Raw genomic sequence first — 23,100 nt, 5'->3', positions numbered from 1 at the left:
GAATGGCAGATGAAGCTGATGGACTATATGGAATTGGCAGAAATAACAGGCAAAATCCGAGACCAGGGAGAAGAAATGGTGGAGGAAGATTGGAAGAAATTTAAAGACTATCTGCAGAAATACTGTAAAATTAATGAATGTTAAAATGATGTTGGACTGAAAAGAAGTGGTTTTGGTAATAAGGTTAATAAGAATAGGTAAATATAGATAGTTATACGGATGAAAATGTATAGTTATAATAGGTTAAGTATAGAGCAAAGTCAAATGAAAGAGGGTAAGGATTTGCTGAAAAGACTTGGAAAATGGGAATACAAAAGGGGAGGTGTGAGGAGGTCAAGGAAATAAGCAAATGAGATCAAAGATGCTGAAAAATGGATTTATCGTTTTTAAAAAATATCTTTTCCCCCTTCTTTTTCCTATTTCCTTTTCCCCCTTCTTTCTAAGTTGCCTTTTTGTCAACTTTCTTGTTAGCTTGTGTTTGTTAGTTTTTGTTTGTTTTTTCTTTATGTGTAATTTTGTGTGTAATCTCAATAAATATTTTTTTTTAAAAAAGATATTGAGTCATTGGCAAACACTGGATTATCGAAGTTGGAAGGGGCCATGAGGATAGTCTAGTCCAGCCCCCTGCAATGCAGGGATATTTTGCCCCATGTGGGGCTCAAAGACATGGCCCTGAGATTAAGTGTCTCATGCTTTACCAGCTGAGGAGTATGGCAACAACAAGTTTGAGCCAAGGTCTTCTGTAAAACAGGCCATCACTTTCTGCAAACTCACTCTCCTTTCTCTCCTCAGCATACATTACTTCAGGCATAAGCAAACTCGGCACTCCAGAGGTTTGGGACTACAACTCCCATCATCCCTAGCTAACAGGACCAGTGGTCAGGGATAATGGGAATTGTAGTCTCAAAACATCTGGAGGGCCGAGTTTGCCTATGCCTGCATTACTTCCACTAGCTCTGCATTTCCGTCTACAATCATATAAGGATTCCATGTCTTATCAAACAACAGCCTTCAGAAGAGATCTCAACTTATTTTACAGTTTCATTATTCATTTTTGCATTCAGAAATGCCTTCCTTTCATAAGAGACGGTTCAGTTCCAAAGGACCGGAGGAAGGGGGAAAAACGACAAGCAGCCCAGTTTAATTTCAAACGTTAATATATTTTCTATTTTATAGGGAACATATGTATCTTTCACCCCTTATTTGCAGCAACTGTGGCATCCTCATAAAAAGGGGTGAAATTTGTAAGATGCCTCTTAAAATAAATATTTCTTTTTTTATAAAATAATAAAACTTCAAATAAATATTCTTTACACTAAACAATATGTTGAAAAAAAATTAGAAAATAAAGACTGAATTTTACTGTAACTGTACAATATACATGAAATCCAAAAAAAGTGGGTGGGGGGGATCAGAGTCTTGCAAATGAAGGGCTTCCTTAAGGCAAAATACAATCTAAAACATACTGATTGATTCACATTCTTTTGAATGTACAACATATTAGTATAATATTTTGTGACCTGTGCCATGTCTTCTATGACACTCGTGTTTTCACAGTTGAAAATATCCTATATACAAAAATATAGCACATCTCTGGCAGAAAATAATCGGGAGCAGGTTGAAGTAGTTTCCTAATTTACAAATGTACTATTCATTTTTTGGGGGGGGAACCCACACATGTACAACACGACAGATTGCCTAGGAGTGTCTCAAGTTGCGTTAGCTTATGCAATAGTCGGGTCCCGCGGAGCATCTCTCCCTTCATCTCTCCATTAGGTGGACTAGAACAAGCAGGTATCCGTTAAGTTGGCCCATGCAAACACACAAGAGGAAGAGCAGGTCACTGCAAACCTCAGGGCGCACCTCCCCATCCTCCTAAGACACAGTGCCACAATTATAGCTCGTTTAGTTGGCTGCATATGATGTTAAAAAGGAATAATCCGTATTATTTCGCCGTACTCCCGAGGAGCGATGCTATGTCAGCTTCTCAAAGTTCCTGGGGGGGACGTTGGGCACTTTGCAGCAAACAGTGTTGGAGTGCTTACAGCGGCAGCCGGGCCTGTTCACCTGGTCGTAACAGCCCTGGCACAACTTAAGGCAACCCTTGGCTGGCAGGTAACACCACAGGCATGGCAGAACGAGGGACACGACGCCCATGGTGGACCACCGAGCGCAGCAATGGGACTGGCTACAAGAACAAGGGTTATCGGCGCAGTTGTCTTCGTCGTCGTTGGAGCAGTGGTAGAAAAGGCCCTTGACGCAGCAGACGCAAGTCCCATAATCGACCACGTTCTGGGCCGAGCAAAGACACTGTTTGTCACAGATCCAACAGGAGGGAAGAGTTCGCGGGTAAGTACACTCCTTGCACTTGCATTTCCCACAGTCCTCACACCTGTAGGCATGAAGGTGCAGATCTTCCTTGCTAGGGGGCTTGAGTTCACTGGACTTCAGCTCGGACTTGGGCTGCACTCGGACTATCCCGTCCGCAACGGTCCCCAAAGACGACCCCAGAAGTCTCTGTTCTGATGAGTTACTACTCGTACTGGTCCGGGTACTGGCCCGTGAGCCGGTGCTGGCCATGCTAATGGAACGGGACAGTGGTAACCGGGAAGATACATGGACCTGGGGATGTTGGACCCTGCTAAGGTGATCAGTCAATCCATTGGCCCTTTCGCTCTTGTGCTGGAGAGGCAGACGCGGCGCTGGCTTCACCCCAGGCCGTGGAGCCACCGTAGGTGGTTCAGTGTATTCGTTTGTATTTCGGATGGCCTTGATCTGGTCCAAGGACAAGACGTGAACCTGTTGCACCAGGACATCTCTTAGGTCAGGTTCTCCATACTGCCTCCCGCTGTCCTGCTGACTCTGTAGCAAAGGCTGTGACCCACTGCCATTCTGAGCTCTCGTCTCCATCAGTACCCTGAAGAGTGATCACTCCAGGAAGCTTAGAACACATCTGAAATCCTGCGGGCAAAGGAAGAGAGGATTAGGGTTTTGTTGCTATGTTGCCTGGTGGTGTATTGGTGCATTTGCAAAATCCCTCAGTATGACACACTTCACAGCAGCTAGTCCCTGAAAGCAAAGGCACCAAGCCTTCATGATGGAAGAAGACTTGGGGACAACCAATTCAGTGGAAATAAGCAATCTCTTTTATGATTTCAAGGCAAAGGCAAGGAACCTGTGGCCCTACAGATACTGTTGGGTTTCCAACTCTTGTCAGCCCCAGAGACTATGGTTAGGGATAATGAGAGTTGTAGTTCAGCAATGCCTGGAAGTCCACGGGTATCTTCATCCCTTTTTTAAGTGATCAGAGGCTTTGTTTTCCAGCATGGTCCTCCCTTGAAGAGAATGGATCTTCTTTGCAGAAGAGATTCTACCAACCTACCTCTAGAGAGCATTTTTAAATCCAGTTTTAAAATTGGATCTTATTTATTTTTTAAAAAGAGAAAGGTAGTTGTTTTCTACATTTTACAGGGTTCTGCTTTTTAATTAAGGATCGGCAAACACCTCTTCTTCTGGAAACCCAAGGAAACCTGCATCTTAATCACTTCTTGACGTTCATTATAGGACAAATTCACACACTACATAGTACAAGCTTGTACACTTGACAGAAAGAGCCAAAGAGTCAATTCTGGCAACTCTGACAAATGTACCCGTTCTTTGCATATGTTTGCAACCACACTGCAGTTTTCATATTTAGGTGTATACCTAAAAAAGGGAGAAGCCTGCGATGAGTCCTTACATGTCCCTGCCTGAATCTCTCTCTGTGGATCTAGACACCTTAGGTGTCTGAAACTCTTGACAAATCCTCTCAGATCACAGATTGTAACACACTTTTGCAGTCAAAAACCAGAGTGTCAGAAGTCAGTGCACCCAAGTTCACTGTGGTCCGCTCCTCAATAAATACATACAGGACTGCAGGCTTAAGCTATAGGAAGAGATGGGACTTCCTCTGCACTATATGTAGCAGACTTTAAACAAGCAAAACAGAACTTTCCAATGACAGAGTGGTAATTTTTCTATCCTGTGCAAGCCTAGCAAATACGTCCTCTTTCCACACTGAGCTTAAACATGTTGCAAAAAGGAAGAAGGGAAAATGTGTTTTTCTGCAACGACACTGCGAAAAGCATTAAGTAGCAACAACGTGTCTGAGGCTGGTCTTAAGTGCAGGCCGAAAAGCATATACAAAGTACCTCTTTGCAGAACTTTTAATATTTGTCTACAACTTTGCATTCCTAAGCCCCAGCACCTGAAGCTTACAATGCTGAGCACTGTAAGGGTTTTCATTGTGCATTCATAACACCCAGAGATAATCCATCCACTTCCTGGGCACTGCCAGGGGAAAAAAAAGTGGTTTGGCTTACAATACACAAATATCCTGCGTGCAATCTGCAAGCCACATGGTTCCAGGAACAGCCTATGACAATATTGCTTCGACTTGAACAGCACTACCTGAACCACCATTACTTACAATGGAATCTTGATAAAGTATAGACAGAGAGTGACAGGACTGCCAACTAGAAAACAGCTGGGCTAAATACCTCTCTCTCACAAATGAACAGGATCCAGTTTGCAAAAAAAAAAAAAAGTCTGAGGAGCAGTTGTTCAACAAAAGGTGAATTCTCTTGGTCACATTACAGTGACACTACAACCTGGTGCATACATGGAAATAAGTTCCACTGAATTCAGTGTGAAACTTACTTTTAAGTTAAAGAGAAGTATAGGAACCGGCTGCTTACACAACTGGAATCCACAGGGCTCGTTTCTGACTAAACATGCATCAGATCAGTGAAAGCCTATGCATATACTTGCAAGTAAGCACTATTAAACTCCGTGGGACTTACTTCTAAGGAGTACTTAAAATTCTGGCTTGGATTTGCCGGCACATAAAAACCACCCAATAATCTGCAGTAATTACAGGGTGAAAATCAAGGTATAGTCCTCTCTATTGTAATGACCTCATAGCAACTTTCCCCCCCTTAAAAAACCCCAAAAGTACTACTAAATTTAGGTGGCTGTGCAAGATACTACAAACTTTACGTGAAGACTGCAACCCCGTGCAGTCTTATCTCTCTGGAAGGAATTCCCACTGAATTCCAAGTAAGCAGTGCCGGCTGAAAATCTGTCCACAATCCACACGTAGGGAAAGATCTGTCTCCCGCACTGCCTCCCTGCCCGCCAGGGAGCATCACCTCCTTCCTTCCTTATTACAGGCTTCTTCCTTTCATACATAAAACAATCCGCCTAGCAGGTGGGATCCCAGGAACCTGCTCATTTTCCTCTAGGCTGCCCTGATACTGTGTTCAAAGGAACCTCCCTGAAAGGCAGACAACCTGGAGATCAACAGGAGACAAGCAGGGCGGGGGATGGAGAGGAGGGTGAAGAGAGACGGAGACTTGTACTGTAATAAGATTGCCTTATCAGGAGAGCCTGGCAGGATCTTTCCTTCCTCCTCCCAGCAGGAGATGGGGAAGGGCTCTTTCCTGCTTCAGTTATGTAAAGTGACTTACATATCTGCTCCGTCCTGAGCACCTTCGAGGCACCTGCTCACGCAATCCCCTCCCCTCCCTCTCCCCCCACCCAAATGCCATCAAATCCCACCAGCTCCAGCTTCCAAGAAGTCAGGTCTGGCAGGAAGTCTGCCCCCAAGGGAGCGCCTGCTGGGCATTTGTCCGATTTGCGTAAATTTCAAGCAAATCCCCACCTCATGAATGACAAAGCAGGACTCTCAACTCTTCCTCCCCCCATCACAAACAGCCTCTGGAATTTTATTGCCCGGAGGGAAACGCATTCCCCGGTCGACAGATCCAGCTACACTATCAACAAACAAAGTCCCCTCACCCCTAGCCACGAAACACCCTACTTTCTAACAAATGCAACAATTGCTGAAGTCTTATTTTAAAATCCTCTGTGCCAGGATTTGTGGTGTTGTACGTATGTGCCAACTGTCCCACGGATTTTAAAAAGCCAAAGTCCATTCACTAGCAAAGGGAGAAATGCGAAGTAAATCAGGGGTGCTGGTGGGGGTGGCTTTTGAATAAAGGATGAAGAATTTATATAGTGCACAGCCACCCTTTTCTTCCATGCAAAAGCTGCTGTCTCTCATAGTTTAGCACCCACAAGCTTCCCATTTTATTTTTTAAAAAATAATATTTAGGGTGCTTTATCTCAGGGGTGTTTAGAACACCCTCTTCGTCTTTGCACCCCCCCCCCATATGAATGCCTCCCTCCCCTATTTAGGGCTGAGTCTATGTAGCAGGCATTGGGGTGGGGCAAATTAAGTCTTAAGAAAGAAAAAAGAAACATGACCAGCCATTTCCAAAAGTAGCAATCTTCTGCATATTCCACCCCCCCCTCCAAAAAAAGGCCCGGGGCGGTGGGGAGGGGGAAGAGAAAGAAGGTAGAGCAGACGTCAAAAAAGAAAAAAATGCACTTCAGAAGACAATCCGGTTAAGTGGGAGATTCTACCCATCCCTCCCACTGGCAACAAAAAACCAGATTTACACTTAAAGACGTTCGCTCACTTCCGAATTGCACATTCCAAGTGCACAAGTTTGAAAAGAGGGCGGCTAAAGTACGAGGTGAGCTTGGATCTAAGAAGCTGCAGAGCAACTGGAGTTGGGGAGGAAGGAGTTGCGAAAAAGAAAAAAAAAATACCCAAGTTTTTGTTTGTTTCGTTTTTACCCTGTCCTGCAACCCAGCCTTTTTGACAGGCTCTCTTTGCAAGCAACGGAGCTGCTTAACTGTTCCGAACTCGGACGCACGTTTCCGAAGCTGGGCACCACGGCGTGCCGTACACAAACCGAGGGGAAGGCGCTGCCGCCAGAACTTCTCTGCAGAAATAGCTTCACTTCCAACAACCTGAGGGGAGATTTCCGCCCTTTCAAAACAACGCTCGCCCCCAATGGCGCGAGGCGAGGGGTTTCCTCTCTTGCAGAGTCATCCGCGAGGCGCAAGGACGCGCCAGGAATCCTTCAAAGCGCGAAGGAACTCCGAGATCTGCTCCCACCCGAGAAATCTCAACCCCCAAACAACACCCGCAGACACACTTTTCCAAGGCAATCTCCTCGAACACACACACACACCATTTTGCAGTCTCTTTGCCTTGCACAAGAGAAAAGAAACACCCCTCGCAGGACTTCTACCAAGGGAATCGGCCTGAAATTTGCATTTGTCTCCTTGCAAACAAGTCACTTTAAAACGCACACGCACACATATATATAGAAGCAGAAGCTTGCTTTGCAATGAACCCTCCTCTTCCTCCTCCTCCTCTCTCCCCTCCTCACAAGCCCTTCTCCTCTCCACCCCGCTCCCTGGGTTTTCTTCTTCCTGAGGTTGACGAGTAAAACGCAACCCCGAAGCCAAACGAAAATAAAAGGAGGGGGAGAACAGAAGCGGCTCTTCTGTTCCAGAAACTCACTTCGAGTCCAGGTTGCGAGCGAGAATCATTGAAACGAGCAAAAAAGAAAGGAAAAAGCAGACAATCCACGGCAAAGTTGCTTTCTCCCCCCTGCCTCCTTCTGTCTTCTCCGCAGGGACGGCTGATAATAAATAGCAAAGAAAACAAACCACAAATGTGTGCGTGTGTGTGCCTAAAAAGTCCCTTTTTCCAGACGGGGCGAGGGTTTCTCTTTTTCTCTCTTCCCTCTTTTCCTTCGCAATCACGCACGCTGATTTCCTTGTCGCTGTTGCTTCTGTCTTTTTTTCTCAATGAACAAGAGGCCGATTCGTCAATCCCAAGTCACTTTCGCTTAATACATCATACACAGGGGGAGGGCGAGCCCAGGCGAGCGACATAAAGTAAGTGGCTCCTGGCGAGAACGAGGAGAAAACAGAGTAAAATCCCAAGGTTGCCGCGGACCAGGAGTTGTTGTTTTCGCTCTCTTCTTCCAGCTTGGGCGTCCCGACCGGTTGCAATCTGTATTGATTTCGCTTTGTAAATTTTTGTGTGTTGGGGGGGGGGGGTGCGCGCTAAGGGCTTGTTGCTTCTTTTAAGTGGTTGGCGAGCTCTCTTCCCGTCTTCTTCTGGGCAAATGTGTGTTGTACGTGAGCGCGTGCGTTTTCTTCCCAAGGCAGCTTTTGCTGGTTGCAAACTGGGAGGAGGAGGAGGGGCAGGAGGAGGAGGAGAGCAAGGTCTTCCCCCCTTCTTTCCCCCCTTTTTTCTTTTTGGGGGGAGGGAGGGAGGGAAAAGTCAGCGGGGCTCGAGAGCCGCAGTTGCTGCTGCCTGTGGCGCGTTTGCAGGAAGGCAGGTTGGAGATCCGTCCTTGCAGCGCTCCAGCGTTTTTCCGCCCTCTCTTCTCCACCTCCTTCTCCCTCCTTCCCCCCTCCCTCTCTCTCTCCCCCCTCTCTTTTTCTTCTTTCCGGAGGAGGCAGGGTGATCTCTCCGCAAAAGCAGCAGTAAATGGCGTCATGTGGATCTGAGGAGGAACAGAGCAGTTGTTGTCCCAGAGGATATATCGTATCCGGTCCTACCTCATTGGCTCGCCCGGGCTTACATTCACTTACCCTCCCAACCTCTCCGCCTGCCAGCGCTTGGGAGCTAGCCTTTAGCAGAGCGCGCCAGGAGGTATTCAAAAGGGCAACACCAGCTTGGGGAGGGACGGAGAGAGGAGAGGAGCCCATTCGCCGATCCAACGGCTTTTCTTTCTTTCTTTCCTTTTTCTTTCTTTCGTTCCTTTTCCTTTCTCTCTCTCTCTCCCCTCCTCGATTCCCCCCCCCCCGTTTTTTGTTATACGCGGATGGGGCTAAGTCTAGGCACACACATACACACACCGAAAACTGCAGGGGATCGGGGTATTATTTCCACAATAATTTCCGCTCTCGGTGCAAGCTGGAAGGAGGGAGGGCACTGTGACCCGAAAGCGTTTTAAACGTCGCCGGTGACATTTTGGACAAAGAGAAATGATCGACGGGGATTCGAGCGCCCTCTCTCTCCCCCCCCGCACTCCTTCCTTCCCTCCCTCCCACGCACGCTTACTCGGAAGTAAGTCGCATTCCGCGCTGATCCAATGCTTGTTCCACGGGCTTTAGGGAGATGGCCTCTTCCAAGAAAGCTTGTGTCAGATTTGTGGGCGGTTTTCTTTCCCACCCCCGTGTCGGAATTTACACCCGTTTACTCTAGAGTAGGCTCTTCTTATTCCCTCCCCCCTCCAAGGTTCAGACAGTTCCTTGGCTGTTCCGAGATGTATCTTTCTTGCTTAGCAGGTTTTCTGCGGGCTGTGTTTCTGTCGATTGCTCCGGGGACTACTCGTGAGCAAATGTTACCGGGAAGTGCAATTCCAGAAGGTCTCTTCAAGGCTGAAATCCCAAAGTGCAAAAGAGTTGTTTTACTCGGGAGTGGGTCTGGGTAGTAGGAGTCCTGTAAATTTGTAAAGGGAGATTCTAGGAAGGCTGCGGTCCTTTTCCACGCTGTAACCTGGGCATCAATCTCGTTGAATTGGATGGGATTTACTACTTAATGTAACATGAACAGGATCGGACGGCGCGACTCTGGAACCATTCACTTGGCTGTCCCTTAGGATCTTATCGATATTGCAAATGACAATATTTAGGATCGCAGCTCCAAGGCAGCCACCTCTCATACTGCGTTTACTCGCGAGTAGACACCCCCCTCCAAAACAAACACAACCCTCAATGCCTTCCTTTTCCTTAAATAATAATGAAAAGTGAGTCGCTCGCAATCTTCGGCCAACTTACTCTCAAAGTAGACGTGACAAAAGTCAACAAGGCTGACCCAAAAGAACACGTGTTTGAGAATTGCATCATTAATGTTAGACGTCCTGCCCCGCTCCCACCCATCCCCTCCTTTGAGAAAGAAGGTAATCCAATCACCTAGCAGATTTTAGAGGGCGCTGTGTTTGTAAGAAGGGGAGGACACATTGTTCGGTGGATTAACACAATTGATACGCTGTGTACAAGTGTTAGCTCCCAGCCCGAGTCGCCCTCCCCCACGTTAGTGTACGTGAGGAGCGGAACACGGCGTGCCTGAAACAGGCCGGCTCCCACTGTTCTTTGCATCGCTTTCTCTACCAACTCTTTCTCTCTTCCCTCCCTCCCCCCGCGCCCCTTCAGTTAAAAATGGGATTAGCGAGATGCTCCTTCCGGAGCATTCAGACGGCGGCTTGCAACCATTTGGGCTGAAATCCTTGCACGCTCATGGGACGCCTTAAAAAAGTTACACATGATCCAGGAAAGAAAAGAGAAAGTGAGCGCGGGGAAGAATGTAGCGCTGAGAAAACGGGAAATGGCCTTCAAAACCTTGTTGAGCCTGGTTTACACGCGGAAGATAGCCCCTTTTGGTGCTTGTGGTGAAGCAGAATAATAGCGTGGGAAGGGACCCTGTGAATCATCTAGTCCAGCCCCCTGGAATGCAGGGGGATGGAACTTGCAGCCTTGATATTATCAGCGTCAGTTGGATACCCAACTGAGCTTTCCCGGCAGACCAAGTAAAAAAAGCCCTTTTCAACTCAAAGGGACTTGCTGTTGTGTGAACAGTGTCCTGGATTGGGGCTCCCATTCAGGAACAATTCCTTGCATGGGTGCAATCGAGAAAACTTACTTCAGAGTAAGTGTACTTAGAATTGGTTTATCTGCCCCAGTTTCAGGAATATTTTAGGGGTGCAGCCTGCAAATGAAATACAAGCTGATTCATTCTTGATATGGGTGAAAGAATCTGGTGGGTGGTAGGACTAGAATGGTGCCATTGGCATTGGAGAAACTGGAATCCATTGCTTCATTGAATGTCACCAGGGATCCATTCATTATTTTCAAAATTATCATTATTTTTAAAAATGATGCGAAGACATCTACGATGATGGTCCTCTGGATAAATTCTGCCAGGAACTTTGACCACTGGTGGCATTTATCTTGGGGTAGTTCAATCGATTGTACCACTGCCGTGGGTAGGAGAAGGAAAGGAACAAACTGGCAACATTATTCAGAAAGCAATTACGCTTGTTTCTTTAACGTTCAAGACAGTTCAGTGACTGCGAGGGCTACAGCTGTTTAAAAAAACCAACAGGCAGCCACAATGCTCACATATTTCCTGGTTCATATTGTCATCCACTTGGGAAAGGTGACGAAATCACTTTAATTCCAAATGCGTTGCTTGTGGGTGACAGCAGTAAACTTTATCTTCCCACAAATCTCACCAGGGCTCCCTGGAAAGAGCCCAATTTGGAGCGGCAGCCCCCATCCTTGGCTTGTTTACGGTGAAGTAAGTCCCACTTTGCTCAACGGAATTCACACTCATTCACCAAGGCCTAATTTGGCTACAATCCTACCCACATTTCCTAGGGATTAAGTCCCAAGTAAACATGCCCCGGATTGCGCTGTTAAGTGTTTGGAGACTTCTGGAGCAAAAGTGGTTGACTTCCTTCTCTCCAGACTTCCTTCTCCAGATGTTGAACTGCAACTCACATCCTCCATGACTCTTGGCCATGCCGGCTGGGCCTGGAGGTAATTGCAATCCCAGTAACAACTGGAAGGCAGTGGTTAGGCACACTGGTCTATAGTGAGACGTATGACCACATTCAGCTGATCATCTCAGTATATTAAGTTCATATATTAAGTTCTGCCTGCACACGTAACCCCATTGCAGTGAGCTGTTATTAAACCAGGAAGTGTGTAATTAACCATAGTTTCTCACTTTGTCTGCCCAAGAAACAGTGGTTAGCTTTGGACACAAAGTCAGGATCTTAAATGTCGCTTTGAAGTTGATTTGAGATCTTGACTTGTTCTGAAGTTGGCAACCATATTTTCCCAGCCAGCTCAAATCAGATGAGACAAGAAACTCTGGTGAATGAGAGACTTCCTGGTTCAATTGCAAAAATAAAAGATGCAAGCATATCTTGACTCAATAAGCCAAGATATGATAATCTGATGTGGCTCTCTCTCTGCACAGGCTCCCAGCCAGTCTCACTTTCTACGCGTAATTTAATACTAGGCTTTCGAAATCAACCAGACTTTCCCCATTGGAGCCTATTAGGTAAAGATAATGCATGTCATTGGCTGTTAGAATATTACCGTGCAACCTGAACCCAAGCTGCTGTCTGGGGAGGCTTTGCAGAGCGGCAGGGCTACTGCCACACCCACAGCCCTGTCAAGGTGGAAGGTGGGAGGAAAGACAAATAGCAGAGCTGGCACAGAAAATTGGACCCATTGCCATTACATTCGGTGACAATGGAGCCAGTTTGTGACCTACCAGATCCTGGGCTAGCTCAGCTCCTCCTCGCCCTCTCACAATTTCTGGGTGTTTTTTTGCAGGCTGTGGGCATTTGGCTGGCTGTACTTTCACCTGCCCATTTGGCAGGTGGAATGGACAGAGTGACATTGGCATCACTCCTCGGGCAGAAGACAACAGGACCAGGCAGAGGGACACCTATGCCATATCCAACAACTCTTTCACGGTTTTTTAAAAAAGAAGACAAAGAGTAAACACTCAAGAACACCTATTTTGGATGTCGTCCTGTTTCTATTGGCTGGGAGCTAGCCCCATTTAATGCAGTGGGACCTACTTCTGAGTAACACATATAGGAATGGACTGCATGAAATATGCGTGATAAAACTCACATAATATACAAATGTGGAGGAGGGCCAGTGCCCATAGGTTCCATGCAGCGTGCATGGCCCTGACACTGAAATTTGTGGGTGCCTGGCCTCTTCATGGGGAATTTTGTGGGTGCACAAGCACCCAGGGCCCCAGGGAGCCGGCACCGATTAGTAGCCCAGCTGCTAGAAATTTGGAGCTAGAGTCAAGTACTTTGCAAATAAGAGCTGGGCTAGTAGGCTAAATAATGAAAAAGTCTTTCTGGAGGTGTTTGTGCAGCCCAGTTCATTCATATTGTTCTGATCCTTACCCTATAGGCTTTGATGCAGAGGACTGTGTAGCAAGCAGATTTTGCAAGTCTCCTATTTTCAGATTCAGCACCCAGCAACCTCAGACTCAAAAGACTTTCAAAAGTCCAATGCTGGGTGTGTCAGTATGCGTATGTGAACCATTATTTGCAAGTGCAAAGCAAGTAATATAGTGTGTTTGTGTGCGGAACAGCCTTTTAAAACTTAGAATAGGTCAAATTAATGAAAATCTATAAGATTAAAGAGGATATTTCACTTCTATAAAGCATCTATCACACATTACATTAGAAGTTTGGGGTGATCTACCACTGAGTAATAGAGCAGCCTGATTAATGCACTCAAGTTCATTAATTTCAGTGGGTCTACTCAGAGTACGACTTGGATCTCTTTAATGACAATTTCTAAATTTTTCATGGTTATTTAATTGGAACATTCTTTTCTAGAGTTATAGACATTCCTGACTTAAAAAAAAAACCCCAGCAACTTCCATACAGGTTCCTTCAATCACTTGCTAGAAATCCCTTATTTTAATGACAGTTCATTTGTAAATATATCTGATGATGCAATCCTTTGTGGACGCTCCAGCCCCTTTTGGGGGATGGGACAGGGGGTACCTAGCTCCAAAGCACTGCAGGTGACAAACATCACATCTTCCAATCATATGGCAGTGTTAGCAGCCCAGAGAGCCAGGTGTACTGTCCCAACGGCAAATCTCTTTTCATTCAGCAATTTTATGAATGGCAAGGGTTTGATGGCTTTGTGCCCGCTAGAGGGAGCAGTGAATTGAGCCGCTTTGTGTGCTGTTAGCAAAGAAATACTTCGGAGCAGGAGAACAGGAGAAAAGATAGGCTTCTCTCCCTGCATAGAAAGATACAGTTGGCTGAAAGAGTTCCCCATCACCTTCTCTGTTCAGGAGTGCAATGGGAGGCCATTGATAAGGCTTGGAAACAGAACCCAAGCTTCTAGTCTGGGGGGGGGGGCAGGGAGGAGCAGGGATGGGGTGGGAGCTGAGACAAAGGAAGCACGACTTCTCCTTGTTGTGTAACGCTACTTGGAAGCTGTTTTGCAGCTACTTGTGAATGCAGTTTGGGCATTTTGCCAGGCCATTCTAGGCCAAGCAGGTAAGAGCACCTCCTCCACTCAGCCTACCGTATTTAACTGGCCCGGGATGCGTTCCACCCAGCTGCCATGCATCTGCTGCAACAGTAACCTCATTTTCTGCCTTTTGTGCTCTAGCAGTTGTATTTGTTGTTGGCAAGGGAGGGGGACATAGTCCTATGGGGAGAAAAGAGGGCAAAGCGGGCCTCCTCCCCAATGATTGAGGCTCCCAAGGGGCTTTTCGATGTAATAATCCCATGGCGTACTTTCAGAGAGGGTGTGCGAAGCTGGTTTTGAACCCGCTGCAAGCAAGGATCTCCTTTGACACAATCATCCCCTTTCTGTAGCTTGGGGGTGGTGGGTGCTAGAGAGGGCTGCCATGGCATTGGGTTCATCCTGTCAAAGGCAGTGGACCTGTTCAGGACCAAGTGGATTGTGAGCTGCGTCCTTTGCTATCTTTGCACTTGCTCAGAGGTTGTCTGCCTTTAGATTAGTAGCTGGGGACATGGGTGTAGCCAAGGGGGTGGAGGGGGGAGCTGCCCCCCAAAATCCTCAAATGCTGTTGAAAAGCATTAAAAGTACTCAGTTAACTGAGGTTCTCCCCCCCCCCCCCCGCAGAAGCCTGCCCCTCCAACAAAAGCCTGCCCCCGTAATGTCCTCATTTTGGGGAATTTTTTTACCTGCGATCTCCTCCAAAAAGCTCAACAAGTTTTTTTTTGCGGGGGGCAACCTGCCAAAAAGAGCTCAACAACTTTTTGCCTCCCCCCCCCAAAAAAAATCCTGGCTATACCCATGGCTGGGGAGTAAATAGGGCCATAGTGACTAAGCCTAGGCGATGTACAGTGGTACCTCGGGTTAAGTACTTAATTCATTCCGGAGGTCCGTACTTAACCTAAAACTGTTCTTAACCTGAAGCACCACTTTAGCTAATGGGGCCTCTCGCTGCTGCTGTGCCGCTGGAGCACGATTTCTGTTCTCATCCTGAATCAAAATTCTTAACCTGAAGCACTATTTCTGGGTTAGCAGAATCTGTAACCTGAAGCGTATGTAACCTGAAGTGTATGTAACCTCAGATACCACTGTATTGATACATTGCCTGAAATCGGTTTGAAGTGGAAAACGCAAGAGCAATTTCAGAATTTCCAATCAGATTCTGTGTCGCAAAATCCCATTCACAGCCAGCATCGCAAACTTCCATCTGGAGGCCTGATGCTCACCCTTTCCCTCCCTCCACAGCCCAGCCGCTGGCCTCAGGAGGGGAACTTGCCTGCCAGCCTCTTTGTTCCCCTCTCTGGCCCTGAGAGCACTGGCAGGCTGCCTTCGCCCTCGGTTCCTACTCGCGCTGATCCAAACAGTGGTTCATGGTAGCTGCCATGCGAGCATCGAGAAACTATCATTGGGGCAAGCTGGGGCTGGTGGTTCCCGGGAGGCCGGGGCTTTGCAGTTCCATGCCATGTGGTGCCCCAGCTGATGTGCTCTGCCCAGGGCAGCGGCGTGCGCCTGGCCTCACCAGGAAAAGGCAGAAGCTGTACAAGGCGACACCAATTGTCTCTGTGGCCAGCAACTCCCTTCTTCCTCCCCGCTTGCTTTCTGACATCATAAAATACTGCCCTATCTCAAAGCTTAAGGTAAAGGTAAAGGGACCCCTGACCATTAGGTCCAGTTGTGGCTGACTCTGGGGTTACGGCACTCATGTTGCTTTATTGGCCGAGGGAGCCGGCGTGCAGCTTCCGGGTCATGTGGCCAGCATGACTAAGCCGCTTCTGGCAAACCAGAGCAGCGCATGGAAACACCGTTTACCTTCCCTCTGGAGCGGTACCTATTTATCTACTTGCACTTTGATGTGCTTTCAAACTGCTAGGTTGGCAGGAGCAGGGACCGAGCAACGGGAGCTCACCCTGTTGTGGGGAATCGAACCGCTGACCTTCTGATCGGCAAGTTCTAGGCTCTGTGGTTTAACCCACAGCGCCACCCGCGTCCCATCTCAAAGCTTAGCTGGTGATCTATTACATACAGAGCAGAAGACTGGACTAGGTGGCCTGCTATAAGCCCCCAAAGCTAGGATTGTATGTGCCAAGGATCTTTTAAAGATTGCCCCTTCTGTGTGCAGGATTATCGCAAGTCAGTGGCGTAGCGTGGGGGGTGCAGGGGGGGCCGGCCGCACCGGGCACAACAATGGGGGTTAGGGTTAGGGGGCGCAAATCCACGGGTTAGGGGGCGCAAATTACTTGCCTTGCCCCGGGTGCTGACAACCCATGCTACGCCACTGTCACAAGTAAGGGCTTTTCCTTAGCCTGCATATGGAGTAAGAAATGTTCCTGCGAAACCACTTAAATTACTATGTCATACCCCTACCATATGTTTAAAACACATGGCTTCCTCCAAAGAACCCTGGGAACTGTAGTTTTCCGCTCGCAAAGCTACATTACTGTAAGAACATAATAGTCTACTGGATCAGGCCAATGCCCCATTTAGTCCAGTATCCTGTTCTTACAGAGGCCAACCAGAAGCCAGTGGGAAACCAGGGAGCAGAACGCGAGCACATTCCCAGAAAATTCCCAGCACCCTTAACTAGTTCCCAAGGTTCTTCAGGAGAAGACATGTGCTTCAAATATCTCTGTAGCACCACCTGTTCCTGGTATAACACCCCGAGCATGACATCAGCAGCAGCTATGACATCACGGGGGCAAAGAAATTGGAACATACTGTTTCTATGTCATAAATTTATTTTTATCAGACATAAAATCAGAGAGAGAGAGAGAGACTAATTGTGCTGGTCCCGGGGGCTAACCAAGAGGCGAGGTCTGAGCCCAGGTCGAGGGTGCAGTATGGAGGCAGTCCCGTCAAAGCTGAAGCTGGGTCCAAGGCAGGGAGTCGGGTGAGGTCAGGAGCTCCGGCAGAAAAGCAGGACAGGGTACAGGCAGGTACAGGCTACCAACAATGTTGCTCCCGCAACTTGGGACTGGGGCTGGCTGGCTTTTATATTCCCCGAGGCATAGGGCGGCCCCAGTCCACAGGTGACTTGCCTCTCCTGGCCTGGAGGCGAGCACTCCTCCTGCGGGAACTTAGTTCCCTCCGCCTTTCTGCGCTGAGCCTCTGCAGCTCAGGAGAGGCTGGAGGGTTACCGGACCCAGAGGCAACCTCAGCTTCCCCTGATGGGGCTGAGGATGGAGCACCTGCAGGCATTGGGTCCTCCATCACCTCAAGAGCCAGAGCAGACTCAGCTGGTGCCTGCACCTGAGGATCCAGCACAGGTGAGGACCCTTCAAGCTCAAGCCCCAGCTCAGCTGGTTCTGGAGGCGGGGAATCCTGTGCAGGCTGGGATTCCTCACGTTCAGCCTCTGAATCTGATTCCCAGGCCATCACACTAACAGATGGAGAGGAGAGTTGCTGCTGCTGTTGACCAGGATCTTCTCTGTGGCATCTAATTCATTCCAGAGCCATACATCCTCCCTTTTGGGTATGTCTCCATTCAAGGGCCTATAGCAATTTCACGACATAATTGTAAGCGGCCCCCATGGCTGTGAATCAAGGAATGTCTACAGGAGCAGATCAGAAATAAATTCTTAAACATGTTTTATAAATAAGGAGGGGGCTGAGGAGGAAGAGCGAGAGAGGAAGAAATGCGGTGCATAATTTGTCTGTTTCATTTCTGGTTAAGAGCTGAGTAGTCCAAATAGATAGCTATCTTTCTGCTGGGTGCATTTCCTCAAAGTACTTATTCCCTGCAAGCGGATGGCTGCATAGCTTGTCTGCTGCGTCCCCTGAGCATTTTGTACATTGTCTCATGGCTTAATGCAAAGATATTGATCCAGGACGTTGTTTAGTGAGTGGGAGGCAAGCATTAATGCCTGGTATTTCCTTAGAAACATAAACCTTTAATTGACATCTTCTTTTCATGTCTGAGCGTTTGAAAGGAGCGGTAATGAAGCCAAAGGAAGGAGGGAAGATAATAATGCGCCTAAGGAAGGAAAAGGGCTTAATTATCTCTGACAGCAACTTGCTCTTTGAGAGAGGCCTTGGGAGATCAAGAAATCCACCCAGTTGTCTCAAGAGCAGCCAGGTAGCCTTTGATTCGTCTGTCACCATCTGGAACACTGTCAGGATCAACCGGGCTCCAAAACAGGTTCTGCGTTCTGGTGTCACTTGAAGCAAACCACTAGAGGCCACAGAGAGGAGGAAGGATGACTCATTCCATGCTCCAGGCATCTTCCTGACCTAACCTGGCTTTAAACACTTCCAGGTCAGGGATCATTAGGATGGGAACTGAAAAAGAGCCACAGTTGGAATACTGCAAGCAGTTCTAATTGCCTTGCCTCAAAAAGAATATTGCAAGCTCTTTATGATGCAAGTGGGCATTATTATCTTGGAAGATGTTTAGTAGGGCCAGTTTTCTAACACTTGCTTCGTTATTTTGCATATTTCTTGTGTGATAGATGTCCAGAAGAGTTAGATTTGGGGACATTCCCACCACATGTGGAGGTACGTGCCTGTGGAGGTGCATCCTCTCCAGCCTTTTGGTGAGGTTCCTGGGCGTATTAGCACTAGTTTCCGTGGTGTTAGGTACTATCTGTAAGTGAGTTTCAGAGTGAGTTCTTTTCCTTTTGCTGATACCACTCCCCTGTCCCCCTCTTTCCCCTTCTTTTCCTCCTAACCTAACACTGTATGTAACACTACAAATGAAACTACAGTGGTACCTCAGGTTAAGAACTTAATTCGTTCTGGAGGTCTGTTCTTAACCTGAAACTGTTCTTAACCTGAAGCACCACTTTAGCTAATGGGGCCTCCCGCGGCCACTGTGCCGCCGCTGCGTCATTTCTGTTCTCATCCTGAAGCAAAGTTCTTAACCCGAGGTACTATTTCTGAGTTAGCAGAGTCTGTAACATGAAGCGTCTGTAACCCGAGGTACCACTGTAATCTGTAGAAAATGCAACTTGAAAAAAGAGACAATGCACGTATTTTTGTAAACTAATCTTTAATTTAAAAAAATATTTTTAAAAAAAGATATTGTAAAGTTGAAAAAAGTTCAGGAAAGGGCAATCAAACTGATCAAGGCATAAGTTGGGTGCATCCCTCTCTCTCTGCTGAGCAGTGCCAAGAGCCCTTGGGGTCCCAGGCACTCACACAGTGTCTGTCATTCTTTGGAGAAATGAGACACGGCCAAGGCTGTCCTAGCTTTAAGAAACATGGTTTATTCACCTATTTACACCTTCAGTTTGCATGGAAGGAATCCAGATCTTGCAGTATGGTCATTTCAAGAGGGGCTTGTCCCCAATAGCAGTGCAGCCCTGGAGTCCAAAGCATCTCTCCCAGCCAGCCTGCAGCTAGCCTGCCCAAGATGGCTCCCACTTTTTCTTCCTTCTTCTTCCCAGAGCACCCTGCTAAAAACTCTCTTTTCCTGTCACCTCACACCCAGTTACCCTGGCAACCTTCCAAATCTGTGTTCACACCTCAGGGCAAAGGGGCAGTACAGTCCTCTTGCATTGCCAATGGCTCTCAATGGCCCTGTATTGTTTCTTAATGGCCCTAGCTTGGCCAGGTCATTTTAACATAGGCTAGCCCAGGAATTCCTCTGCAGCATGCATTTCTCCCTTCACATCCCAAATAATCAAAAACCTATCATTTATTACGTAATTTATAGGTTTTAGGGTGTTTCCCTCCCCATCTCCTCCATGAGGAAATGTTACAACATCTGGAGTTGTCTAGTTTTGAAAAAAGGTGAGCATGGGATTACATGACAGTGCTATATATACATGCAGCAGAAGTGGATAGGGATAAGTTGTTCTTCCTCTGTCACAACATTAGAATCTGGGGCCAGCTGGTGAAGCTAAATGTTAGAAGATTCAGGATTGGCTAAGGAAAGCACTTCTTCACATAATGCATGTCAGTGCTTTTTTTTCTAGAAAAATAGGTCCCAGTACTCACCATGAAGTTGTTACAGTAAGTGCCACACTTTTTAATAAAAACAAAATTAATAAATTAATAAATATAATAATATTGTCATTATTATTATCATTATTATTTCTATCCCGCCCATCTGGCTGGGTCCCCCCAGCCACTCTGGGCGGCTTCCAACAAAACACTAAAATACAATAACCTATTAAACATTAAAAGCTTCCCTAAACAGGGCTGCCTTTAGATGTCTTCTAAAAGTTTGGTAGTTATTTTTCTCTTTGACAACTGGTGGGAGGGGGTTCCACAGGGTGGGCGCCACTACCGAGAAGGCCCTCTGCCTGGTTCCCTGTAACTTGGCTTCTCGCAGCGAGGGAACCACCAGAAGGCCCTCAGCGCTGGACCTCAGTTAAATTTATTAATAAATAAATTTAATAAAAATACACTTTTTAATAAAAACAAAAAAGAGGTGCCGGTACTGTGCACCCTTGCGTACCCCTTGAAAAAGAAAAAGCCACTGCTGCATGGTTAAACTATGGAACTCTCTCCCACAAGAGACATTGATGGGCACTGCAATCAATGGTTACTAGTCAGATTGGCTATGTTCTACCTTCACTGTTGAAAGCAGAATGCCTTTCATGGGACTCCCAGACGGGAATAGTGCTATTGCACTCAGGTGTGCCAAGTGGTGGGCTCTGAGGGGTCTTCAGAACTCCCCCATTTTTTTAAAGGAGGGGGCTGGACTCCCCCCAAATCCTGTGGCCTGCTCTGCCTCCCTGCTGATCTTGCAATGGGAGGAGAAGGCCGAGCGGGGAGTCCAGCTCTGGCTCCCCATTCCCCACCCCACGCGAGCACACTAGGGGGGGACGGGACACATCTCACGACATGTCAAGTGATGTGCCTCTGCAATGTGGGGATAAATCGGCACCCTCGGTTGCACTTGTGTCATCCTTGTGGATTTGGCGTAGGTTGGCTTCTGAGAAGAGGATGCTGGACTCAATGGGTCTTGTGGCCAGATCCAGCAGGAATATTCTGAAGTTCTCATCTCAACCGGTCTGGCTTCAGATAAAGCTCTTCATCTAATTTGCAGGAAATAAAGATGCATTGAGTTTCTGCAATCTAGCTTAAAAAGTACTTTTCTCTTCTAGCAGCAGACGGGGAATTCTTTCCTCTTCCTTGCCTTCCTTCTGGGCTGCATCAATAGGAGTATAGCATCTAGATCAAGGGAAGTAATAGTGCCACTGTATTCTGCTCTGGTCAGACCTCACCTGGAGTACTGTGTCCAGTTCTGGGCACCACAATTCAAGAAGGACACTGACAAACTGGAACGTGTCCAGAGGAGGGCAACCAAAATGGTCAAAGGCCTGGAAACGATGCCTTATGAGGAACGGCTAAGGGAGCTGGGCATGTTTAGCCTGGAGAAGAGGAGGTTAAGGGGTGATATGATAGCCATGTTCAAATATATAAAAGGATGTCACATAGAGGAGGGAGAAAGGTTGTTTTCTGCTGCTCCAGAGAAGCGGACACAGAGCAATGGATCCAAACTACAAGAAAGAAGATTCCACCTAAACATTAGGAAGAACTTCCTGACAGTAAGAGCTGTTTGACAGTGGAATTTGCTGCCAAGGAGTGTGGTGGAGTCTCCTTCTTTGGAGGTCTTTAAGCAGAGGCTTGACAACCATATGTCAGGAGTGCTCTGATGGTGTTTCCTGCTTGGCAGGGGGTTGGACTCAATGGCCCTTGTGGTCTCTTCCAACTCTATGATTCCATGATTCTATGACTTCATATAGGGCAATCCTTTTGCTGAAGCTTGATGTCCAAAGACACACTGAGACCATGAGGCCACTTTACGCTACCTAAAGAAAAGCAGGTATGAGTCTGGTCAATGCCCTGGATGCATGACTGCTTTGGAATTACATTTACCCTGCCATCAGTTCTAGGGAGGAAGAAGGGTCATAAATGTAAGAAAACAATTCAACACAACTCAATATAACAAGTTAGATTATCCCCCCTGCTTGCCACCTCGCCCTGCTTCCACTTGTTTCCACCTCGTCTTTAAACACTTTTAAAAAAATGATTCCTATAGGGATGTGAACCCGATTCCATTGTTTGCTCTTGCTTCTCTCTCCCATCTCCTCTGAACCATTTGGTTTGCCAGTTGGGCATCTTCCTGCCTTGAATAAACCACATTCCCCCGGTTATTCAAGGCCGGTCATTAGCACCCCGGTTTCCCCACCCTACCCCCCTTCCTGAAATTATGAATGAAAAGCCTTGTTGTTCTTTACAAATAACTCCGGGTTCCTCAGTCAGTCAAATTCAAATGGGAAGTGACTGATGGACAAAGGGGCCTGTATGATGGACAGGCCGCTCAGCAAGTCATCAGTGTTCACAGGAAGTTTTTTTTTTAAAAGACACACAATATAGGTACTGCGGCTTGGGCGTTCTCTGTGGTCAGGGCTGCTTGAGCAAGGAGAGACGGGAGGAAATAATCCCTACCCCCACCCTCTCTAACATAAGAAAGGAAGGGAGCAGCAGCAAGTTGTTAATAAAAGGCCATGCCAGTTCTGCCTGAGCAGAACTTCTGAACCTTTCCATAGCGACACCTCCACCTTCTGCTCCAGCCATCCTCATCGGAGCAGGCAGTTTGGGGGTGGCGGGCGGGGCGGGGGGGGGAGAGAAGGCAGGCACCGCCATTTAGTCAATTTTGAATGCAGAGTGGGTCACATACTTCGAACAGCACACCCACCCGCTGAGCTTTCCGGCATTGTCCTGGGCCTCCTTTTCACAACAGGGGAAAAGGTAATTGACAGCTAGATTGTTCCGGCCGGACCCCTGCTGCTTTAAAATACTCCCAGGCCCCAGTCAAACCGTTGTCAATAATAGCTGTCAGAGGTGATGAGTGTAGAAGGAGGCTGTTTAGGAAGCGGTTTGGAGCCCTTCAAAGTGGACAGGCCCGAGTGACTTCTCTGGTACCGTAGCTGCCACAGGCAAGCCCCCCTCTCCCTTCGAAACTAGCCTTCGAGCAATAAATCAAGCTTGTTTCCTGGACTATACAAAGAACAGCTGGTTATCCCCCTCCCTATTTTTTTTTAAGAAGTCTTAAAAAAATTAAGCACAGGAAACCAGGCATGTCATAGTTTGGCAAAACAGTTTGGGTGATTTAGCCGCTGAACATCTCTCTCCCTCTTGCTCTCTCTCAAATGTTTTAGTCCTGGTCAGCTTCCCCTTCTCTGACTTTTTATCTACTGCCTTCCTTCA

General features: G+C 47.3%; 1 protein-coding gene and 1 long non-coding RNA gene across 4 annotated transcripts; one reads left to right on the top strand and one right to left on the bottom strand.

Moving 5' to 3' along the window:
- Positions 1-1,139: 1,139 nt before the first annotated feature.
- On the bottom strand, positions 1,140-8,068 carry SPRY2 (sprouty RTK signaling antagonist 2). Of its 3 annotated transcripts, none has more exons than XM_081198606.1 (2): positions 7,418-8,068; positions 1,140-2,961 (listed from the first exon to the last, which is right to left on the bottom strand). In XM_081198606.1, the coding sequence occupies exon 2, from the start codon at positions 2,908-2,910 to the stop codon at positions 1,975-1,977; it is 936 nt and encodes a 311-aa protein (XP_081054732.1). In that variant the 5' UTR covers positions 2,911-2,961; positions 7,418-8,068; the 3' UTR covers positions 1,140-1,974. The 3 variants fall into 3 exon arrangements, with proteins under 3 accessions (XP_081054732.1, XP_081054733.1, XP_081054734.1); XM_081198607.1 differs by lacking the exon at positions 7,418-8,068 and adding an exon at positions 7,083-7,243; XM_081198608.1 differs by lacking the exon at positions 7,418-8,068 and adding an exon at positions 5,190-5,535.
- Positions 8,069-8,342: 274 nt separating this feature from the next.
- Positions 8,343-13,095, top strand: LOC308589485. The gene is made up of 2 exons (XR_014009311.1): positions 8,343-8,563; positions 12,262-13,095. It is a non-coding gene; the product is annotated as an uncharacterized lncRNA (long non-coding RNA).
- Positions 13,096-23,100: the final 10,005 nt, after the last annotated feature.

Source organism: Podarcis bocagei, assembly GCF_964188305.1.
Source record: "Podarcis bocagei genome assembly, chromosome: 6".
Lineage (NCBI taxonomy): Eukaryota > Metazoa > Chordata > Lepidosauria > Squamata > Lacertidae > Podarcis > Podarcis bocagei.
Note: the sequence above shows the minus strand (reverse complement) of the source record. Positions and strands in the feature narration are given on the sequence as shown.